The sequence below is a fragment of the Typopeltis vanoorti genome, chromosome 3 (assembly GCF_054136105.1).
Source record: "Typopeltis vanoorti isolate ZY-2024b chromosome 3, IOZ_Tvanoo_1.0, whole genome shotgun sequence".
In the NCBI taxonomy this organism is placed as follows: Eukaryota; Metazoa; Arthropoda; class Arachnida; order Uropygi; family Thelyphonidae; genus Typopeltis; species Typopeltis vanoorti.
In genome coordinates this window covers 94853217-94874546 of record NC_143551.1, presented here as the reverse complement: position 1 = coordinate 94874546, position 21330 = coordinate 94853217, and the positions used below count along the sequence as shown (strand labels likewise).

The following is a 21330-nucleotide window of genomic DNA, read 5'->3' as shown; positions in this document are numbered from 1 at the left end:
TTGATACGTACTGAGTTGCTATACGTTGTTGCTGGAGGTTGTTTTTATAGAGCATTTTATTGATTAAGTTTAGAGGGATACCCATTTTGAGAAAGAGATTTGGAGATGTGGGAAGTTCTGTACGTACGTCTTCTTCGTCAGTGACTATGTTGTGGGCTCTGTTTCGTAGCATATGGATGATGCTGTATTTTTGTGTATGATGATGATTTGAAGAATAATGGAGATACCGTCCAGCGAGTTTCTATATATAGTAAGTTTAATATCTTCATTCTCTAGTCTTTTGACAAGTATATCCAAAAAAAGGTAATTGATCTCTAAAGTAAATTTTATTTTGTCATGGAAGAGTTTATTTTTTCTAAGAACTCATGTAAGCTTTCTACTTTTTCTCTCCAGATAATAAACACATCATCAACATATCTCCACCAGACTGTTGGTTTTGGGGTAATGTTAGCTAGAATATCATTTTCTAATTTCTCCATAAACAAGTCCACATATGGTGGTGACAGGGGACTGTTCGTTGCTAGGCTTTCTAATTGTTGATATATAATGTTTTTGACTTTAAAGAAATTGGACTTAAGCCAGTGATTGAAAAGTTGTGTGATATCATTAGGAAAGAGATCTTTTATAATGTCTATGACTTCCTCAACTGGTATGTTTGTAAACAAGGATACAACATCGAGACTTGCCATTATGTCTGTCTTGGATAGCTTAACGTTCTTAAGTTTCTTCACAAGGTGTTGAGAGTTCCTTATGTAAGACTCTGATTGTCTGATTTTTCCTTGTAATAGGTTGGCAAGGTGTTGGCTAGTAGATATGTGGGGGAGAATCTGCCATCTATGATAGGACGGAGTGGAACATCATCTTTATGTACCGTAAAGGCAAGGTGTCATGGGATGCGAAGATTTTAGTTTTCTTTTTAAGTCCTGAGGCCAACCATTCATATTGCGAATCAGAAGATTGGTTTCATTATGGTTATTCATGGTTGGATCTTTATTTAATATTTTGTACGTGGACCAGTCAGATAGTAAACTATTGATCTTACTAATATAATCTTTCGTGTTCATTGTAGGTGGCAGATTATCCCACACATATCTACTAACCAAACACCTCACCAACCTATTACAGGGAAAATCAGACAATCAGAGTCTTACATAAGGAACTCTCAACACTTTGTGGAGAAACTTAAGAACATTAAGTTATCGAAGACAGACATAATGGTAAGTCTTGATGTTGTATCCTTGTTTACAAACATACCAGTTGAGGAAGTCATAGACATTATAAAAGATCTCTTTTCTAATGATATCACACAACTTTTCAATCACTGTCTCAAGTCCAATTTCTTTAAGATCAACAACATTATATATCGACAATTAGAAGGCCTAGCAATGGGCAGTCTCCTGTCACCACCATGTGCGGACTTGTTTATGGAGAAATTAGAAAATGATATTCTAGCTCACATTACTCCAAAACCAACAGTCTGGTGGAGATACGTTGATGATGTGTTTATTATCTGGAGAGAAAAATTAGAAAGCTTATAAGTTCTTAGAAAAAATCAACTCTTTTCATGACAAAATAAAATATACTTTAGAGTTAGAAAGCAATCATCAGTTACCTTTTTTTGGATATACTTGTCAAAAGACTAGAGAATGAAGATATTAAACTTACTATATATAAGAAACCCACTGATACTGGGCGGTATCTCCATTATTCTTCAAATCATCATCATACACAAAAATGCAGCATCATCCATATGCTACAAAACAGCCCACAACATAGTCACAGACAAAGAAGATGTACTTACAGAACTTTCCCACATCTCCAAATCTCTTTCTCAAAATGGGTATCCTCTAAACTTAATCAATAAAATGCTCTATATTAATTAATTAAAATATTAATTTGATCTTAAAATTACTGTCTCCCAGATTTTTAGTAAATTTATACATTATATACAGTATTTATAATAATAATTATACAGTATTAAAACATTCTCCAAACTTCATACTTGAAGTTTGGAGTATGTTTTAAATACTGATATTCTCTGACTTATGACTTCTGTGTAGCACTTGTTTTCTTCCAATTGGTCCTGTGTAAAGCGGTATCCAAGACATGGTCTGCTGGACTCAACTTGCCATAACGATAGTGCTGGATGTATTTTTTTTATGTTCACCGAGGTAGATGTCAACCGTTCTTCCTGTCTGTCTATAGCAAGCCCAGTCACAAGAACATGGCACTTCATAAATTGTAGGTGATTTCAACTTCCTTTAAGAGCATCCATCCAGTATTTTGTCTATTAACCTTCAGTGTGAATATCTGCCTCTGAAGATTACAAGACTGTGCTTTTATATGTGGCAGGGGGGGGGGATTATTGTTTAAATAATTTTTCTGTCTCTATTCTCAACAAGGTAAAATTTTTAATATGGTGTTGACAACCTTTCTAAATATTGGAACTTCCATAACCATAAATGTATATCCATAGATATGATTTGCAGAGAATATAGTAGTTGAGAAAATTCTGGATTTCATTTGTTTGACAAAGTTTTTGAAATGAGTATTGTTATTGGTAAAACCCTGAATTGAATCCACAATTGGTGAAAGAAGGTAAGCGTGTGCACACACACACAGAGTAGATGACATAATGTTGAAGTTGAAAAATGCATATATTTGCATAGTGAGTGACTAGAGAGGGAATTGGACATTCACTTGAGACCATAAGAGGTGAGCTTATTCAGATGGCATGCCACATCAGATGCCTTGCAAATGTCAAGAATAGCAGCCAATTTCTTCATATCCCATCATGGCACTTGCAATATAAATAAGGCGTTTTCTTGTGGGGGGGCAGAGATTAATTTCTTTGCATCGTGCATATTACAGATGTTAACTCAGTCTAAGGATAGTTATAGATCACTGCTTGTGCTATTCCCATGCATACCTCATTACTTATCAGAGTAAGATTATTCATCAGATGAGACAATCTTCATTATGCATTACAGTTAATTTAGTCTAGTGCATTGACTGAAATGGATAATTTTGTAATGTTGAATTTTGATTATCGACTGGTTTCAACTGGTCCTCCATTATCAGGTGAAATTAGTAACACTTCAGATTTTATTGGATTATTATTATGTAACACCTCCAGGGAGTCTAGACTCATCAAAGGAGGGCACCTACTCTACAGCTCTCTGCTTCCACCACTCGACACACCAACCATAACGAATCACAACTATCATCATCATCTACACCAACGCGGCATCTACCGCCCATCATCACCACTAGTATTTTCACAGACAAGCACAAACATCCATGCCCACGCTGGGATTCGAATCTGCAGCCTTTTGGCTGGAGAGCGGATACGCTGATCACTCGGCCAACCAGGCTGGAGGATTGTCATAGTATCCTGTATATACTGTTTTAAGGATGTAAATGATTGTAAAGATATCTTTGTTTGGACTTAACACTTTCATATTTTATCATCATCATAAATTCCTGCCATGTACCCTCAAGAGGTGTACAGGATATGATAGTACTACATGAAAAAAATTTACATCATTACTAACTTCCTATCTACAATTTTCTTCCAAATCAGTCTGTTACTTGTCAAGACTCCAACATTATCAGATCTTATATTTCTATCGTCTAAGGCACTTTGTACCGTATCAATCCACCTATATCTTGGTCTTCCTCTCGGTCGTTTTCCTGCCAACCTGGCAGAGAACACTTGTTTTGCTAATCTTTCCTCTCCCATTCTATTTAAGTGACCATACCACCTGAGATTAGCTCTGCTAACGCATTCCTGGATGTTGACAATGTGAACTTCTTTCCTAATATCCTTGTTTTTAATGATATTGCCATTGATGCCATCTGTTCATACCCTTAATCTTTCTCACGATTCTCATCTGCAGTCTCTAGTCTATGGTCAAGTGTTTTACTTCTAACCCAGCACTCAGATCCATAAGTTAAAACCGGCTTGAATACTGTCTTGTATACAGTTAATTTAGTGTTTTGGATAATTTCTCTCTTATTCCATATAAATTTATTCAGTTGACTGTCTACCATACCAGTTTTGTTGATTCTGTTGTCTATTTCCATACTTAATTTACCATCTTCACTAAAAATGGTGCCTAAGTAGCTGAAATGTTTTACTTGTTCCACAGGTTCTCCATTCACAACACAGTTGACATTTTCATTGTCTTTGTCTTTTTATTGCTGACCTTCATACCATATCTATTACAACAGCTATTCAATTTAGTCAGAGAATCTTGCAGACTTGTAGTGGATTTATTTAGAAGTATAACATCATCTGCATAAAGCCAAGAGCTGACATTAACATCTCCAATTTTGATATCATGTTTAATACCACTTTCCTTCATAATATGATCCATATAGGTAATTTTATATTTTATTTCATATTTTTTCATAATTCATATTTTAATAAACATTAAATGTGAATTAAAGTAGGCTCCTGCTTTTATGACTTAATTAATTCCTGGAAACCATCATTAAGAGCTGTAAATCGAACCCTAATTTCACAAGCTCACTATTATTAATTTGAATTACTCTACTGGAAATAGTTTGAACTTCATATAGAATGCAAACTTTCTGTTTATTCTTTATCATGCTTTTGTTTTTTTTATCACAGAATTAAACAAATTTCATGTTTTGTAATGTTATTGCTTTCTGTGTCTTTAACCACCCAAATGGACACACTGATAAAATATATCAAAAATATATGCTGCATATCCTTATTATTTCTATACTATCCAAAGGTTATATGGACTTCATTGGATGCTTCACATCCATGTAATTTTTGATGTACATGCACTTCAAGACTGGTATGGTAGTTAATGATTTTGTATTCTCAAATTCACTTTTTCTCTTCTTTCTAGACGTTTTGAGGCCACATGCATTTGTTGTAAATAATTTTAAACTGACAATAACTTGAAAGCAAGGCATATTTATAGCAGTTTGCTTCAACTGCAGGTTGTAGGCGCGATTTCGTATACACCATGAAGTGAGCTGAGTATCCAATTTCTATGGGAGCTGAGCATAGCGGTGACCTTTTTTTTTTTTTTTTTAAACAAAAATATGTATATATAGTATTTTGTGATGTGAAACTTAGAAAATTGGATAAAAAAATAAACCACATGCAGTTTTTTTTTTCTCAGTTGTATACTGCAGCCATCTGCCATCCTGATCAGCCTGCTTCCATGGCTGGGCATTTCATAGTCATAATGAAAAATTTTTACTAGTCATAAAAGCAGAGAGTCCACCATATTTTCTTAAATATTTCTTTGTTTATAGAATTCTCAATGATATGTCTGTAATGAAGATGCCAAGATTGGAATAGTAGCACAGTCATAAATGACTGAAAGATTAACAGTGCAGATTGTTACTCACAAATTGTAGTAAACTAGGGCTCCATGTTTCAAATGACACCAAAGGTATGGCATGGGGAGTGGAAATTCAATGAATAAAGAAATATTTAAATTAATATTTAAATAACATGAGTAGTCATATCTTAATCAGGTTTAATTTTTTCATTTTATTGGTATAAAACTTGCTATAGCTATGGACAGGCATATTTAATTTCATTTGTGCTGGGAAAAAGTAATTTCATATTGGCAAATCTCTGTGTTTACTTTATAGACCTTAAATAAAGATACTATAAAATTGTAAGTACTTTTTATTAGAAGTAATTTGGTGAAATCTTGTTTAATTTGTTAATACTATAATTATACATATAATTATATGCATTTTTCAGGATGATGCAAGGCAGTTTTTTACCATAGCTGGGGCATCACAAGAAGGTGAATTAACACCTGAACTGGCAAATATTATGAAACGTCTGTGGCTAGATCATGGTGTTCAATTATGCTTTGCTCGCTCAAGGGAATATCAACTTAACGATTCAGCTTCATAGTAAGTTGAACACAATTTAAATGGCATTTTGAAAATTTAATAGGGCATAGTTTTGTTGAAAAATGCATTAAAAATCTGTTACTTGATCTCTAAGGCATTCAACTTTTTTTTTTTTTTTTACATATCAAAAAGTCCAAGTATATCTCTATAATGTGAATCATACTTACAAATGTTGAAACCATTAGTACATTAGTGTCATAAACGAGCAAAGAGTTACACATGGATTCTTCTAGAGACCAAATGCAGAATTTTTTCAAACCGCGTAAGGCATCTAGTCCCCACCCTAAGTGACAAAAATAGCAACTTTTTACTTTATTAATTATAAGACATAAACTTGAATTCTTCCTGCAGATATATATTCTTCAGATTCTGTGTTTATACTTTTTTTCAATAATGCAATAAGTGAAAATGAATTTTACCTTAAAGTAATATTTGGGAAGAGTGCATTGGAGCTTGTTTCAGCAACCTGGTCACCTGATGTATCATAGTCTCATATTTCTGTCATTGACCTTGTCAGTTTATAAGTTTTTGCTAATGCTATAGCATATTTTTTGAAGCAAATACGTGAACTATCATGTTATCCCAAAGTGATGTCGTTTTTTATACTGTACTTGTTCAAAAGTTTCTCAACTTGTCTAAACATGAATTTTTATAAAGCTTTATAAATACTGCCTAACCTGAGGCAGCTTCATTCTAAGGAATTCCACCTTGCAAGAACATCATAAGTTATTGTTTAAATAACCCTTTATTACTTTGGAGGTCACTGAAGAGCACATCATGCTTTGAGTTCAAATAAAATAAAAAAAAGCAACAGTGCTGTTAGTACTGTAAAAAAATAAAAATAAGTGCAAGAAGTGTATGGCGACAATGTTTAGAATAATTCCAAAAATTTCAACAAGGAAACTTTAGCTTGCAAGACTCCCCTCGCTCTGGGTACCATGTCTCTCTCAATAATATGCTGAAAGCCATTGTTGCAAGAAATGCCAATGCAACTGTTGAAGATTTAACAAAAGATCTTAATTCATTGTCATTGACCATCCATTGCCATTTGCAACAACTTAGAATAGCGTCTAAACTTGGTGAGTGGGTTCCTCATGAGCTGACGAACAACATTCGAAGAGAGTGCGTCATCATCTGCACCGCTGTTCATTCTCGAGAAGTTCGTTCTCCATTTTTGAGTTGTGTAGTCACCAGTGTTGAAAAGTGGATATTTTACAGGAATGTTAAGCATCGAAGGCAGTGGGTTCATTCAGAGGAACAGGCTAAACCCCAGCCAAATATGGCTGGTATTATACACTTTGAACTCTCGTCACAAAACCAAACAGTCACAGCTGAAGTACACCGTGAACAACTCGATTGATTGAATAAAAAACTGAAAGAAAAGAGGTGTTCTCTGGTCAGTCGAAGGATGTTGCTTTTCATCATGATAATGCATGCCCCCCATAGTGCAAGAATCACCTGTACCAAGATCGAGGAACTCGGCTGGGAAAAGCTTCCATATTCTCTTGATCTTGCAACTTCAGATTACCACTTATTTCAAAATTTGCAACATTTCATTAATGAAAAACAATATAATAGATTAGAGGCACTGAAATTGAGCCTATGCAACTTGTTATGTCTCAGCCAAGTCAATCAGTTATATATCTATTTCCTGATATGTACCCTCAAGGGATGTTCATGACACACACACACAAAAATTTCACCCATGAACAGTTTTAAACTATTGAACTTATCACCATACATAAGTATTGTTGGTGAGTTGTGCGTGTTGTTTAATCTTAAAACGTTTCTATCTAAATTACAACCTGTGGATTCAAATTTTACTGTGATATAGATGTTTGTGATTGCCTTTAAGGAACATGATTTTCATTGCCTGATATAATACCACTGCCCTGTTTACTAGAGGAGGCTCGATGTAGCTGGAACCCTGCTATAAAGACCATGTTTGGGTGTGGCATCCAGATTAAAGTTTCCATATTATCTGACCTTTAGCCTATACAACAGTATTGGTGGTGGTTTTTTTTTTTACTAACAATCCCACCTTTCATATTTAGAATTGTATTCAGTACAGATGATTTATAAAATGATCTGTTAATTTTTGTTGGATAAATAGGCATATTTTGTTTATGGATCTCTGGTATTATGTACATAAGGGTTTTGGAAAATGATTGAGAAAGACATTCTGGTGCTTTCAGGCTAGCTTAAATTTTCTCTGCAGTATTGTGAGCTTTTTTTTATTGCATGTTAGTAATTTGGTAAATATATATGAAATCTCAGATAGCTCTTAAGAAACAACTTTTTTTGTAATATATAATGTTTAGTAAATTTAGTTTAATCCTTTATCCAAGTGTGAGCAAACAAAATTTGCACCTGAAAGTATCTTCAGGACTGGGGTAAGGTGGTACAACACCAGGGCACTCCTTGCAAAGGTGGAGCAAGCTACCAACACTCCTATCTCAGTATCTCCCATAATGCAAAACACATCTCCTTGCGGATATGTCTAATATTATGCATTAAGGGAAGGGCCACAACCCAGGCTAGTTTCGACCTTTATTGAGGTCTCTTCAGTGGGAGCCAGGCCCAAGTGGAGATATACCACTTTACCCCAGTCCTGAAGATACTTTCAGGTGCAAACTTTGTTTGCTCACACTTGGATAAAGGATTAAACTAAATTTATTATACTCTAACCAAGTGAAAAATAAACTTTCAACATTTTTCTCTAAATCTAGAGTAATTTATTAAAAAAAAGGGTGGCACACCCTTTTTTAATAAATTACTCTAGATTAAACTCCTATAGGTAGAGATGACCTGCTAATGCTTCTGCCTGGTATCTCCACTTGGGCCTGGCTCCCACTGAAGAGACCTCAATAAAGGTCGAAACTAGTCTGGGTTGTGGCCCTTCCCTTAATGCATAACATTAGACATATCCACAAGGAGATGTGTTTTGCATTATGGGAGATACTGAGATAGGAGTGTTGGTAGCTTGCTCCACCTTTGCAGGGTGTGTCCTGGTGTTGTACCACCTTACCCTAGTCCTGAAAATACTTTCAGGCGCAAACTTTGTTTGCTCACACTTGGATAAAGGATTAAACTAAATTTATTATACTCTAACCAAGTGAAAAATAAACTTTCAACATCTAATGTTTAGAATTACAGTGGCATTTTTTTTATCCTCTCTGTTAATGGTGATAGCTGCAGTTGCAAAGTATAGCAACTTCACATGTTTGAAGATTGGAGAACAGCATAAATGGAAGGATACAGGTAAGGGACTTCAACATTTTTTGCAGCTTTGCTCTACATAGCTCTCTGAAATTTTATTTTGCACTTTACCTGTTAAAAGGGGCATCGTGAAATAAAAATCAGATAAACAAAGGTCAATAAAAGGATCATCCAGATAGCAAGAAAATAAGCCCTTTAATACGCATCTTTATTGCAAACATATGATGAATTAGTTGCAGGGTGAAACATGGGGTAAGAGAGCTTTTGAGAAAACTTCACTATCAACTCTGTCTCTCTTGTTTTACCTCCTGATACTTGTTGATATTAGTAAAATTAGAAAAGAGCTTTCTACTTACACAATGGCTCCTAAGGTTCAGTTGTAAGTTTCTTACTGCTTCTTCTATGAATATAATAATAAACTGATTTATTAACATCTTTTTGGTAGGAATATTATGAGGTGATTGTAACTTTTTTTCCCTTTCAGATTTTTTTTTTATTAGTTTGGTATATTGCTTTGGTGTTTTTCAGTAACTATTATTTATTAGAAACAAGAAATTGTAATTCTCAGTTGAGAATTTCTCATGTAACTTGTTGAAAGTTTTTTCACTTGGTTATCTATAAATTACAGATGCCAAGAAATTATATTCTTGGTTTAATCCTTTATCCAAGTTTAAGCAAAAAAAGTTTGCATGTGAAGTAACTTCATGACTTGGCTATTTGTATATAGAGGCTAATGGCTTCAGATCACTTGCCTGAGTATCCCATAATGCAAACTTCAGCTATATTCTGAATGAAGATCCTATAGAACAAGTAAAGTATTTCAGCTATTTAAGCACAGTTTTTAGTGAAGATGGCAGGTTAAATCTGGAAATAGACAACAGAATAAGCGAAGCTGGTATGATGGATTTATTCAGCTGGTATAACCAGCTGAATAAATTTATATGAAATATGAGAGAAATTAGCCAAAACACTAAACTAGCAGTGTACAAGATGGTGTATAAGCAATTTTAAGTTATTGATCTGAGAATTGGATTAGAAATAAAGGCTTATCTATCGTGCTAAGGTGCACAATAGATGAGCCTTTTCCAGATCTCAGCTGCGAAATTATACTCCACAAGAAACTGTATATGTATTAGTGAGACTTCGCTATCAGAATCAGACATAATAACTGGTACAGAGTGTAAAGGATATGGTATTTTCAATGAGGATAGGAGAGGAGGGGTGTGCTGCTAATGATATCAGATGACTCGAATTCAGTTAGAGTTGAGACCTACGATTGTAGTAGTACTACTAACAGCATTTCATGTGGCAGTGAGTTTGAAGCCATCTGGTGTAAGGTGGAGTCTAACAAGATTAAATACATTGTGGGGTGTTGCTAGTAACAATGAAATGCATGGCTGAATAAATAGGATGAGTCTCTGAAAAGAGTAATCATAATAGTGGACTATAATTATCCAAACATTGAATGGGCAGGTAGCTATGAAATCGCATGAGAAGAATGAAATTGAATTTATTGAGCTCTTCTGAGACAACTTCCTGAAGTATCAGAAGGAACTCATTGCCAGAGAGCATGAGATCTGATTATAGTGTCAGAGGGCATTTCAGTTAAAGACAACTATTCTGCCTCTGGTTGATGACAGTGACCATGTAGTACTTACTTGGGAAGTGACCTAGTTTATCATTGTTCCATTCAGAAAAGGTTATATGCTGAACTACAAAGCAGGAAATTATGACCAACTGATGAGTATACTGAGTTTAGTGAAATGGGTTTGGTTTCTAGATGGGAAGAATATCGACAGTGCATGGGAAGCATTTAAACGATACTTAAATGATGCAATATCAGAATGTGTCCCGAGAGTTTGAAGAATAAATAGGGTAGGGGTCAAATGGATGTGTAATCTTATTAAGCAAGAGATTTGTAAGAAAAGGATAATGTGGAAGGAATACTGTGTGCATAAGGATAATGTCTGTTATGAAAATTATAAGCAGCAGGCTAGAATAGTCTCAACTGTTGTATGGAAAGCAAAATCTGAGTATGAAAAGAAACTGGCTCTGTGTGCTAAAGACAACCCACAAGAATTCTGTCGATATGTTGCAAGTAAAAGAAAGAATGAATATGAAAGAATAACTCTTCTAATGCAGATGGCATAGATAACAGATGCAGAAGAGGGTGTTCAACTAACGAGCAGCTAATTTGCTAAAAGCTATCAACCTGGTGCATGCAACATTGAACTCATTGCTTCCTCTTCACTGTATGAGAAAATGAATGTGGATGAGGAAGAAGTAATAGAGCTATTTCACAAATTGAAGAATTCTGTAATAGTAACTGATGGGATATCAGCATGGATGCTAAAAAAGTGTTCAGCTGAACTGGCTATTCCCTTGACCAGGCTATATAATTTGATTCTCAGAACTGGGAAGATTCTGCAGGAATGGAAAGAATGTATGGTAATTCCATTGCACAAGGGTCGATAGTTGGATACATCTGCAAAGACAGATGTATCCAACTATCGACCAATTAGTATCTCAGGAGTGGTGGTGAAGATTTTGGTAAAACTGGTTAGGGCTCGCAGTCAGAAATGGATTGACAATGAATCTGTACTTTGCAACGAGCAACATGGATTTACTAAGGGAAGGTCATGTTTTAGCAACTTGTTCACATTCTATAACAATGTTGCCATTGAACTATACAAGGGGAATAGATACACCATGATTCGTTTGTATTTTGCTAAGGCTTTTTTCAGAATTCTGCATGGAAGACTGTTGCATAAATTGGAGTATTTGGGTTTGGATTATAGAATATTAGCGTGGATAAGATAATGCTGACTGACAGATATCAAAAAGTGGTATATGGGAGATGAGAGTCTGCAAAGGTTTAAAGTAACCAGTCGGTTCCTCAAGGAACAGTGCTTGGTCTATTGTTATTCAATCTGTACATTGACATGGGGAAGGATTTGACAAGCAGCATACAGCTATTTGCTGATAATGCAAAGATAGATAGGGTAATCAGGAATGCGGCTGATATGCAGTACTTGCAAAATGATTTGAATATGCTGGAATTGTGGGCATGGAAAAATGGATGTCAGTAAATGTAAATTCATTCACTTTTGTATGATTAGATATTCAGTGTCGTATTATATTGGTGGGATTATGCCACAAGAAATAGATATGAAGTTGAAGTTCAGGGGCCATGTAGCAAATATTGCAAGTACAACTCAAAAGATAATTGCAAATGACATGTAAAGATGAGGATGTCATTTTGCTTCTTTACATGGCCTTGATAACTCCCCACTTGGAGTATTGTGTGCAGGTCTGGTCTCCTAGTTTCCATTGTGATTCTGATATATTGGAGGGAGTGAAAAGAGAGTGTTAAAAATGATGTTAGGATTGTGGAATACTGATTATGAAAACATTGAGAGTTTCTAGACTGCAGTCACTAGTAAACACGAGAAAGAGGGGGTGATATGATTGAGACATACAAACTTCTGATAGGGTCATTCAGGTTTTCAGTTGATGGAATTTTTCAATTTATGGAGAATGGGGGAAAGGACAAGAGGGTATCCTTGGAAGCTGAGAATGAATTCTGCTAAGAAGGGGGTGAGGGCTAGATTTTTCTCTCACAGAGTGGTGCATGATTCGAGTGGATTGCCATTGGATGTTGTGAGTACAAGCAGCGTGAATGAATTCAAGAATAAGTATGATAGCTGGTGTGTGTAGTATGTAGCCTCCCTCAATGAGTCCCTGACTCCCTGGGGGTCTCTTTTAATAATAATAATATTTATCCTTTACCCAAACAAAAGTTTGCTATTAGGCTACCTCTATGAGTATAGATGGGTATATTATAATGTAATTAATATTTCTGACATTATCATCATCATCATCAAATTCCTGCCATGTACCCTCAAGGGGTGTACAGGATATGACAGTACTACATGAAAAAACTACATCATTACTAACTTCCTATCTACAATTTTCCTCCAAATCAGTCTGTTACTTGTCAAGACTCCAACATTATCAGATCTTATATTTCTATCGTCTAAGGCACTTTGTACCGTATCAATCCACCTATATCTTGGTCTTCCTCTGGGTCGTTTTCCTGCCAACCTGGCAGAGAACACTTGTTTTGCTAATCTTTCCTCTCCCATTCTATTTAAGTGACCATACCATCTGAGATTAGGTCTGCTAACGCATTCCTGGATGCTGACAATGTCAAGTTCTTTCCTAATATCCTCATTTTTAATATGATATTGCCATTGATGCCATCTGTTCACGCCTCTAATCTTTCTCAGGACTCTCATATCTGCGGTCTCTAGTCTTTGGTCAAGTGTTTTACTTCTGACCCAGCTCTCAGATCCATAAGTTAAAATTGGTTTGAACACAGTCTTGTATACAGCTAATTTAGTGTTCCGACTAATTTCTTTCTTATTCCATATGAATTTATTCAATTGACTTCCCACGATACCAGCTTTGCTGATTCTGTTGTCTATTTCTATATTTAGTTTACCATCTTCAGTAAAAATTGTGCCTAAGTAGCTGAAATGTTTTACTTGTTCCACAGGTTCTCCATTCACAACACAGTTGACATTTTCAATGATTCTGCCTATTTTCATTGTCTTTGTCTTTTTATTGCTGACCTTCATACCATATCTATTACAGCAGCTATTCAATTTAGTCAGAGAATCTTGCAGACTTGTAGCGGATTTATTTAGAAGTATAACATCATCCGCATAAAGCAAAGAGCTGACATTAACATCTCCAATTTTGATATCAGGTTTAATACCACATTCCTTCATAATGTGATCCATATAGATAATGAATAACAGAGGGGATAATGTACATCCTTGTCTCACACCAGATTTAACATTAAACCATCTTCCTGTACTTCCTTCAATTCTAACTGCTGACTCACAACTCAAATAAAGACTAAGTATTGCTTGATATAATGCCCCATTGACACCATATAACTGCAGCATAATGAATAGCTTCTCTCTTGGCACCTTGTCATATGCCTTTTCCAAATCGACAAAACTTAAATACAGATCTTTGTTATATTCCCATGATTTCTCGACTATTTGTCGTAAAGTGAAGATCTGATCCTGACAGCCTCTATTTGGCCTGAATCCAGCTTGTTCTTCACCAAGCTTTTCTTCCACAATTCTTCTCAACCGTTTCTCAAGTATACTTGCATAGATCTTGCCAGGAACACTCAGTAGGGAAATACCTCTGTAATTCTCACATTCAGTTTTATTTCCCTTTTTATATATGGGTACTATGAGAGCTCTACTCCAATCATCGGGAATTCGTCCCTCTGTCCAGGCTTTCTGAACTATGCAGTGCAGCCACTGTAAGACTCTTATACCACCATACTTCAGCATTTCTGGTCGAATATCATCTACTCCTGCTGCCTTTCCACATTTCAAGCCTTTGATGGCTTTTTCTACTTCAAGTATGGATATGTATTCCTGACTGCATGCCTGGTCAGTGTTTTTTATCACTGTGTTGTCATCACTGCTTGTTTCATTTAGCAGTTTTTCAAAGTAATTACTCCATACTTCAAGGATATCTTTTTCTCCTGTTTTCATTTCACCTTTATCATCTCTAGTTCCTTTTACAGCACTCTTTCCTCCATTCCTAAGCTTCTTCAACAACCTCCAGAATATTTTGCCACCTTCTTGATATTTGTTTTCTATATTCTTGCCAAAGTCCTCCCATGACTTTTGTTTAGCTAGTTTTACACACTGTTTAGCTTTCTTACATTTGTCTCTGTATTCTGTAAGAGTAAAAGCTGACTTATTTGCCAGGAACTTTTGATATGCTTTCTTCTTTTCCTTCACTGCCTCTTTAACTTCCTGTGTCCACCAGGGAGTTCTGATTTTTTTATCTTTGCACACAACCTCACCACATGCCTCTCTGGCAGAATCAATCAATGTTTCCTTCAGAGTTTGCCACTGAATCTCCAAGGTTTGATTCCTGTTCTCAAACTCTTTCATTTTCTTTTCAATAATATTTCTGTATTTTAGTCTACAGTTCACATCTGAGAGCTGCTCAACTTTTATTCGCTTTAAAACTTTCTTACATGTTATTCTTTTCAATATGAAATTCAATTTTATCCTGCTCAAGACTAAATAGTGATCACTTCCAATTTCAAATCCTCTGTACACTCTGGTGTCCTGCACCAGGGAGAAAACATCACTATCAACAATAACATAGTCAATGAGACTTTTCTTATTCCTAGCCTCTTCTCTCCATGTGAATTTGTGCACATTTTTATGTTGGAACATGGTGTTAGTAATAACCAGTCCATGTCCTGAGCAGAAATCCAACAGATATTTGCCATTACTATTAGCTTTGCTCTTTTCTCCAAATTTTCCCAAAATATTTTTGTATGTCTCACAATCATTTCCTACTCTACTATTTAGATCCCCAACAAGGACCAACTTTTCCTTTTTCATTGTGTCAGTTGCTTTTTCTAAAGCGTCAAAAAATTCCTCCACTTCTACCTTAGTTGAACTTTCTGTGGGACCATAGGCACAAATAAGTCTCATTGTCCAGTTCCCCATTCTCATATTTGCCCACATTACTCTACTTGAGACTGACTGCCATTCAAGAAGATTAGCCTCGTATTTTGTGTTGAATACTATGGCTACTCCTTCTTTTCCTTGATTGTTATTGCCTGAATATAACATTTTGTATTTATTGCTCAGAAAGATCTCACCAGTTTTGGTCTTTTTTGTTTCAGTCACCCCTATTATGTTGATCTGGTACTTATCTAATTCCTCAGCTAGCTCCATTTCTTTGCCATTCAGGCTTCTTACGTTGATAGTACCGATCTTTAACTCTGGTGATGTTGAGTTGGGGTTTGTTTTCAGATTTGTTCCAGTAGCTGACTTTTCGCTGTTCGCCCTGGTTCCCTGGCAAAAACAACGGGGGCCTTGTTTAACCGGGCGACGCCCCAGCCGGCATGAAATTTTGTCATGTTGTACCATCATTTTTTATTTTGGTTTAACCAATAAGAATACAATTTGGTCGGCTAAATCCCAAATTGCCAGCCCATCCTCGTTCGTTCAGTATCAAAGTAGATACCCAACAGGGTGCACCACGAGAAGGTGAGGATTGGACATTAGGTCAGAAGCCCTGGTCGGTTCTCCGCATTCCTTTAAAGGCTATGTGGAGGTCTCCTCTCAGTTATACAGCTTTGACCCAATTAAAAATTGGAATATTATTACATTGGTGACTGTCAGGAGGTCTTGATTCTCTCTCTCTCTCTCTCTCACACACACACTCTCTCTAAGCTGATTGAATTGATATGAAATCTAAACTTGCACTCACCATACTAAATTTCACTATCTATCCATTTTCTAGAGATGACTTTTTCTATCTTTTCCCACCATTCTTTGAAAAATCTCTTCAACCTTGTGGTAATGACCACCTTAACAATTTATATCTCACTCATATCCCTTCCCCAACCTCTGCATATTTCACACATTGGAAACCACTTTAGTCATCTCTAGATTCTTTTTAACATATTCTTATCCTCATTTAAACCAGGTGGAATTTGAGTCATTGTGTGATCTACACACTAATCCATATGCAATCTAATCACAGCCTTCTACAATTGAAACATAACCCTTCTATTTGTCAAGGTCATCCTGATTGTTGCCATAATCTGATGTGATGTCTTCACAATTTCAGTAATGTGATACCTAAACTTTGGATCCCCTGTCTCTGTCTTCTACTCCTAGATCTCTCCTCTACTTTCTTCAATGTTTCCCACCAGTTGTATACATTCTATCCTTGTCTACCAAATTTCAATGAAAAACAGATAGCATTGAGCCAGTTGCTCTATTCATACTGACTATCCAGATCCTCGTGTGAGGCCATCAAATATGTTTCACTCATCATTCCAACTTTGTATCATTGCAAACAGCTGCACATCTTCATTAAAACCTGTTCCAATATCATTAATATGCAGGTTAAACAGTAATGGTGCCAAAACATATCCCTGTGACAATGACTTCTCTTTACGAATGCTCCCCCTCCCATACAGCTTGTTAATAACTGACGGACAATCAAATGTCTTAACTCACTAATCTTATGCAACTCTGCTTGTCTTCAGTTTTCCTTTTTCTTTTTTTTTTCTTTGTAGCATACCCTCCATAATCACAAATAAGTTTTGTTGTCTGGCTTCAAAATTTACTGTCACGCTACTTAAAATTGTCTAATCATTTAAGAAAGTGTATCTTCATTTTTTTCTGTTGAATATCATAGCTATTTCTTCCTTTCTCTAATCATCACTTCAATGGATTTACCATCCAAAGATTTCAGAAATTACTTATTAGATGCGACTCGATGCAGACAGTCGGGGAAACTAGATCATCATGGGAGGAATGCTAAGAATGTGTGCAAGTTCATTTGTGGTATGTGAACATGATAATGTCATTGAGCATAATTACTTATCTAGTGAAGGAAAGTTGTCCAACTGTCCAAAGCAGACTGTAGATTTAAGTATAAGAAAATGGCAGGTGGTAATTTGTTATGTCTATACATGAATGCCAGGCATAAGGAATAAAGGGATTGATTTCTTTGCTTATGGCCTCAGATTTTAGGCATTAATGTAACCTTGCCAGTGCCTAAAATCTGAAGCATTAGCAAGGTTTCACTAATGTCTAAAATCTAAGTATTTTTAGAAACAACAAAGGGGAAATTCTAATATATTACATGACTTGAGTCCAGATCGGGTAGAAACTCATGAAAGCAGTAATGGTAATAATGTCTCATTTAGCAGTGAGTACAAGGCTATCTGGTGTGAAGTAGAGGCTAATATATGATGGGGTGTTGCTATAGACCTGGTGTTTCAGCTGTTGGAGACGATGAAATGCATTGCCACATTAACCTGATGGATAGTAAACAAGTATTGATTGTGGGTGATTTAAATTATACAAACACTCATCAGAGATAAGAATGAAGGCAAATTTATTCAGTTTTGAGACACCTTCCTTGAATGGCATGTGAAGGTAGGAGTGTTGGATTTGATCATAGCATCAGAAGGGATCTCAAGTTAATAATGTGACTATTTAACCACCATTTGGTGATAGAGATCATACCATACTTCTTGGTATGATCTATTTAGGGCAGGTTACATACTGAACCACAAAGCTGGTAATTGTGATCAACTCAAGGAAAACATTGTTTAATCCTATAGTATCTGTTACTGAATGGGAAAGATATCAGCATGGAAATCTTTGAAAAAAAAGTAATTAAATGAGGCAGTATCTGAATATCCCTAGAGTTTGAAGAACAAATACAGTAGGGTGGGAGTTAAATTGATGTGCATCCTTATTAAACAAGTGATCCATAAGAAGATGATGACGTTGAAGAAATATCATAAGAATAAAAGTGAGAGGAGTTATGAAATATATAAAGTACAGGCCAGAAAAAGTAACTGGTATTGTGTGGAAAGCTATATCAGAGTATGAAAAGAAATTGACTGTGCAGGCAGAAGGTAATCCGAAAGAGTTTTATCATGATGCTGCAAGTAAAAGAATGAATATGAAAGAATAACTTTATTGAATGCAGATCGTGTCCATGTGTCAAAAGCTGGTGAGATTGTTCATGACTGTTCACTTTGCTAACGTCTGTCATCTAGGTGTATGTAATGGTGCACACAGTACTGTTAGTACATTATATGAAGAGACAGAGGTGCATAAGAATGAGGTTGAAAAGATGTTGCATAGCCTGGATAAGAATTTAGCATTTTGGACAGATGGAATATCAATACATATTCTTTAAAGGAATATTCAGCTGAATTGGCTAGATCCTTGACATGTTTATATAAATAACTTCAACTGAGTCTCAACTCAGGAAAGATACGAAGAATGGAAAGAATTTAACTAAAAAGAACTAACTACTTCACCTATCAGTATTTCTGGAGTGGTGGTGGTGAAGATTGTAGAGAAGTTGGTAAGAACTCACATAGAAATGGTTTAACAGACAAGCTATACTCTGCAAGGAAGAACATGGATTTACTAAAGGAAGGCCATGTTTTAGCAGTTTGCATGTTTTATAACAACTTGATGACTAAGTTGGATAAAGGGAGTGGTGTATACACTGTTACTGTTGGACTTTCCTAAGGCATTTGATAGAATACCACATGAAAGGCTATTGCATAAACTGGAGAATGTGTGATTGGAATGTAGATTCCTCTCTTGAATAAGTGGATAATTGACAGAGGTATCAGAAAGTGGTAAATGGTGGATTTTATTATGCCAGATTTAAGGTGAACATTGGCCTACCACAGGGATCAGTCCTTGGGCCATTATTCAATCTATACAACATATACAAGTCATATGACATGTTAGGTTTTAGACCACCATCATATAGTGAATCAGTTCAAAATGTGCCCTTTTTCCTTCCCACTTCTGGATGCATGTAATGGTTTAATAATTTTTTAAGCAATATACACTGGTTAGAGTTTTATCTAATGGCACCCACCTTAATAAGATGTAGCACCTCCTTTCACTGCCATGACTGCATCAAGTCATTGGGGCATACTTTCCATAAGCGTACAACAGCGATCGATGAGAATTTTGGACCATTCTTCCTGTAGGCATATAATGAGGTCCTGGGTTGTGGTGGGGTGGATGTCCCTTGACCTCACCTGATACTCACCCCACAGATGGATGTTCTGCAGGGTTGATATCAGGGGCTCTGTAGAGGCCAGTCAAGTGTGGTGACATTTATGTCCACAAACCACAGTTTCAACAGCAGCCTTATGACACGGTGCATTGTCTTTCTATAAGAGACGATGGTCAATTCCATAGAAATACCATGAAGTAGGAAGCATTACATTGTCCAGAACATTCAAATACCTCTGAGTTCACTCTTCATGGCACCACAAATTCCTTCTGCTTCCATCTAAGCATGATATCACTGATTGTTGATCTGCAGTGGCCAGTTTGTCAACTGTTTGCCAAACTAGGCCTCAGCATTGTATCCTATCACAATGTCTTTCAAACTTTGTTAGTTCCCTTCTCACAGCCATTTCAACCAGACACAGTTGCACTGACTTGGGAGCATCATATTCTTCCAGCTCATACTGGCTACAAACACGTGACTTGTTACATGTACAATGCATCTTACCCGTGTTGGGGGGGGGGGGGGATGTCTGTTGACTTCTTTCCAAGCAGCGTATGTGTGTAAATGATAGAAATAAAATATTTATATCAAATATGCAAATAGAAAAATGTAGAGTAATTTTTGCAAATGAAGTTATTCTGCATTGGTAGCCTTAAGGGAACACAACCAGTTTGTCATTAATCTACACTATTAAAAGTTTTCACATTTTGGCAATAGCATTTTCACATTTACAGTTAACTAATGCAGTTTTTGCTTCACTAAGAACTTTCTTTGTTTTAAGCAACTGTAAAACAGTAGAGCAAGGTAAGTCTGTGGCCTACCCCTGCACCAGATTCTCCAAAATCCACCTAGTCTTCACCTGAAATCAAGAAACCCTTTCTAGTCCATGGTCAAACTCTTTTCAGCTACCTTACAATCAACATCTACCATGTGGAGAGAACACTAGTCCAACAATCTCCCAACAAATGGTTTCCTGGTTGAAGATCTGGTAATCTGTCAACAGGATTAGAACTAACCAGGGCAAATGTAGCTACCTACTACACAAATGGAAACTGTCCGACTACCCTTATTGTGATTGTTTCCCCCACAGACCTGACGATCACTTATATTGTGAACGACTGCCCAAGGCACCAATTTCATAGTAACCTCCAAGACATTAATGAGGTGAGGGATGAAGCCCTGGAATGGCTTTCTGGACTGGATATTGACCTACAGCTGCTTTATATTCTTTTTGCCATAAGAATAAATAAACTGCTCTGTGAGAGAACAATCTAGCTCTTCCCCCTTTCTTAGCCATGCAAACACTTAACTTCCACAAATGTCTCCTGTTCTCTCCTTACCTTCCATATAAACGAAAAATTTCACTGAGTTTTTTACCTTGGGTATGTTATACATTAAAGATACAAAGAAATTATATACTTGGTTTTAATCCTTTTCCCAAGGAAGCAAAACAAAGTTTTGCATGTGAAATATATTCACTTCTGAGCTTCTTTGTATATAGAGACTAATGACTTCATATCACTTGCCTTAGTATGTATCCCATAATGCAAAGCACATCCC

The 21330-nt window shown here is 36.1% G+C and overlaps 1 protein-coding gene across 1 annotated transcript in view; it reads left to right on the top strand.

Annotated features, from left to right (window-relative positions):
- Galphai (G protein alpha i subunit) overlaps window positions 1–21330 on the top strand; it is a 167096-nt gene that overhangs the window by 91783 nt on the left and 53983 nt on the right. Inside the window, exon 4 of the mRNA XM_090415818.1 lies at window positions 5759–5916. Coding sequence (XP_090271944.1) covers window positions 5759–5916 — 158 coding nt within the window. The remainder of the gene's footprint in view (window positions 1–5758; window positions 5917–21330) is intronic.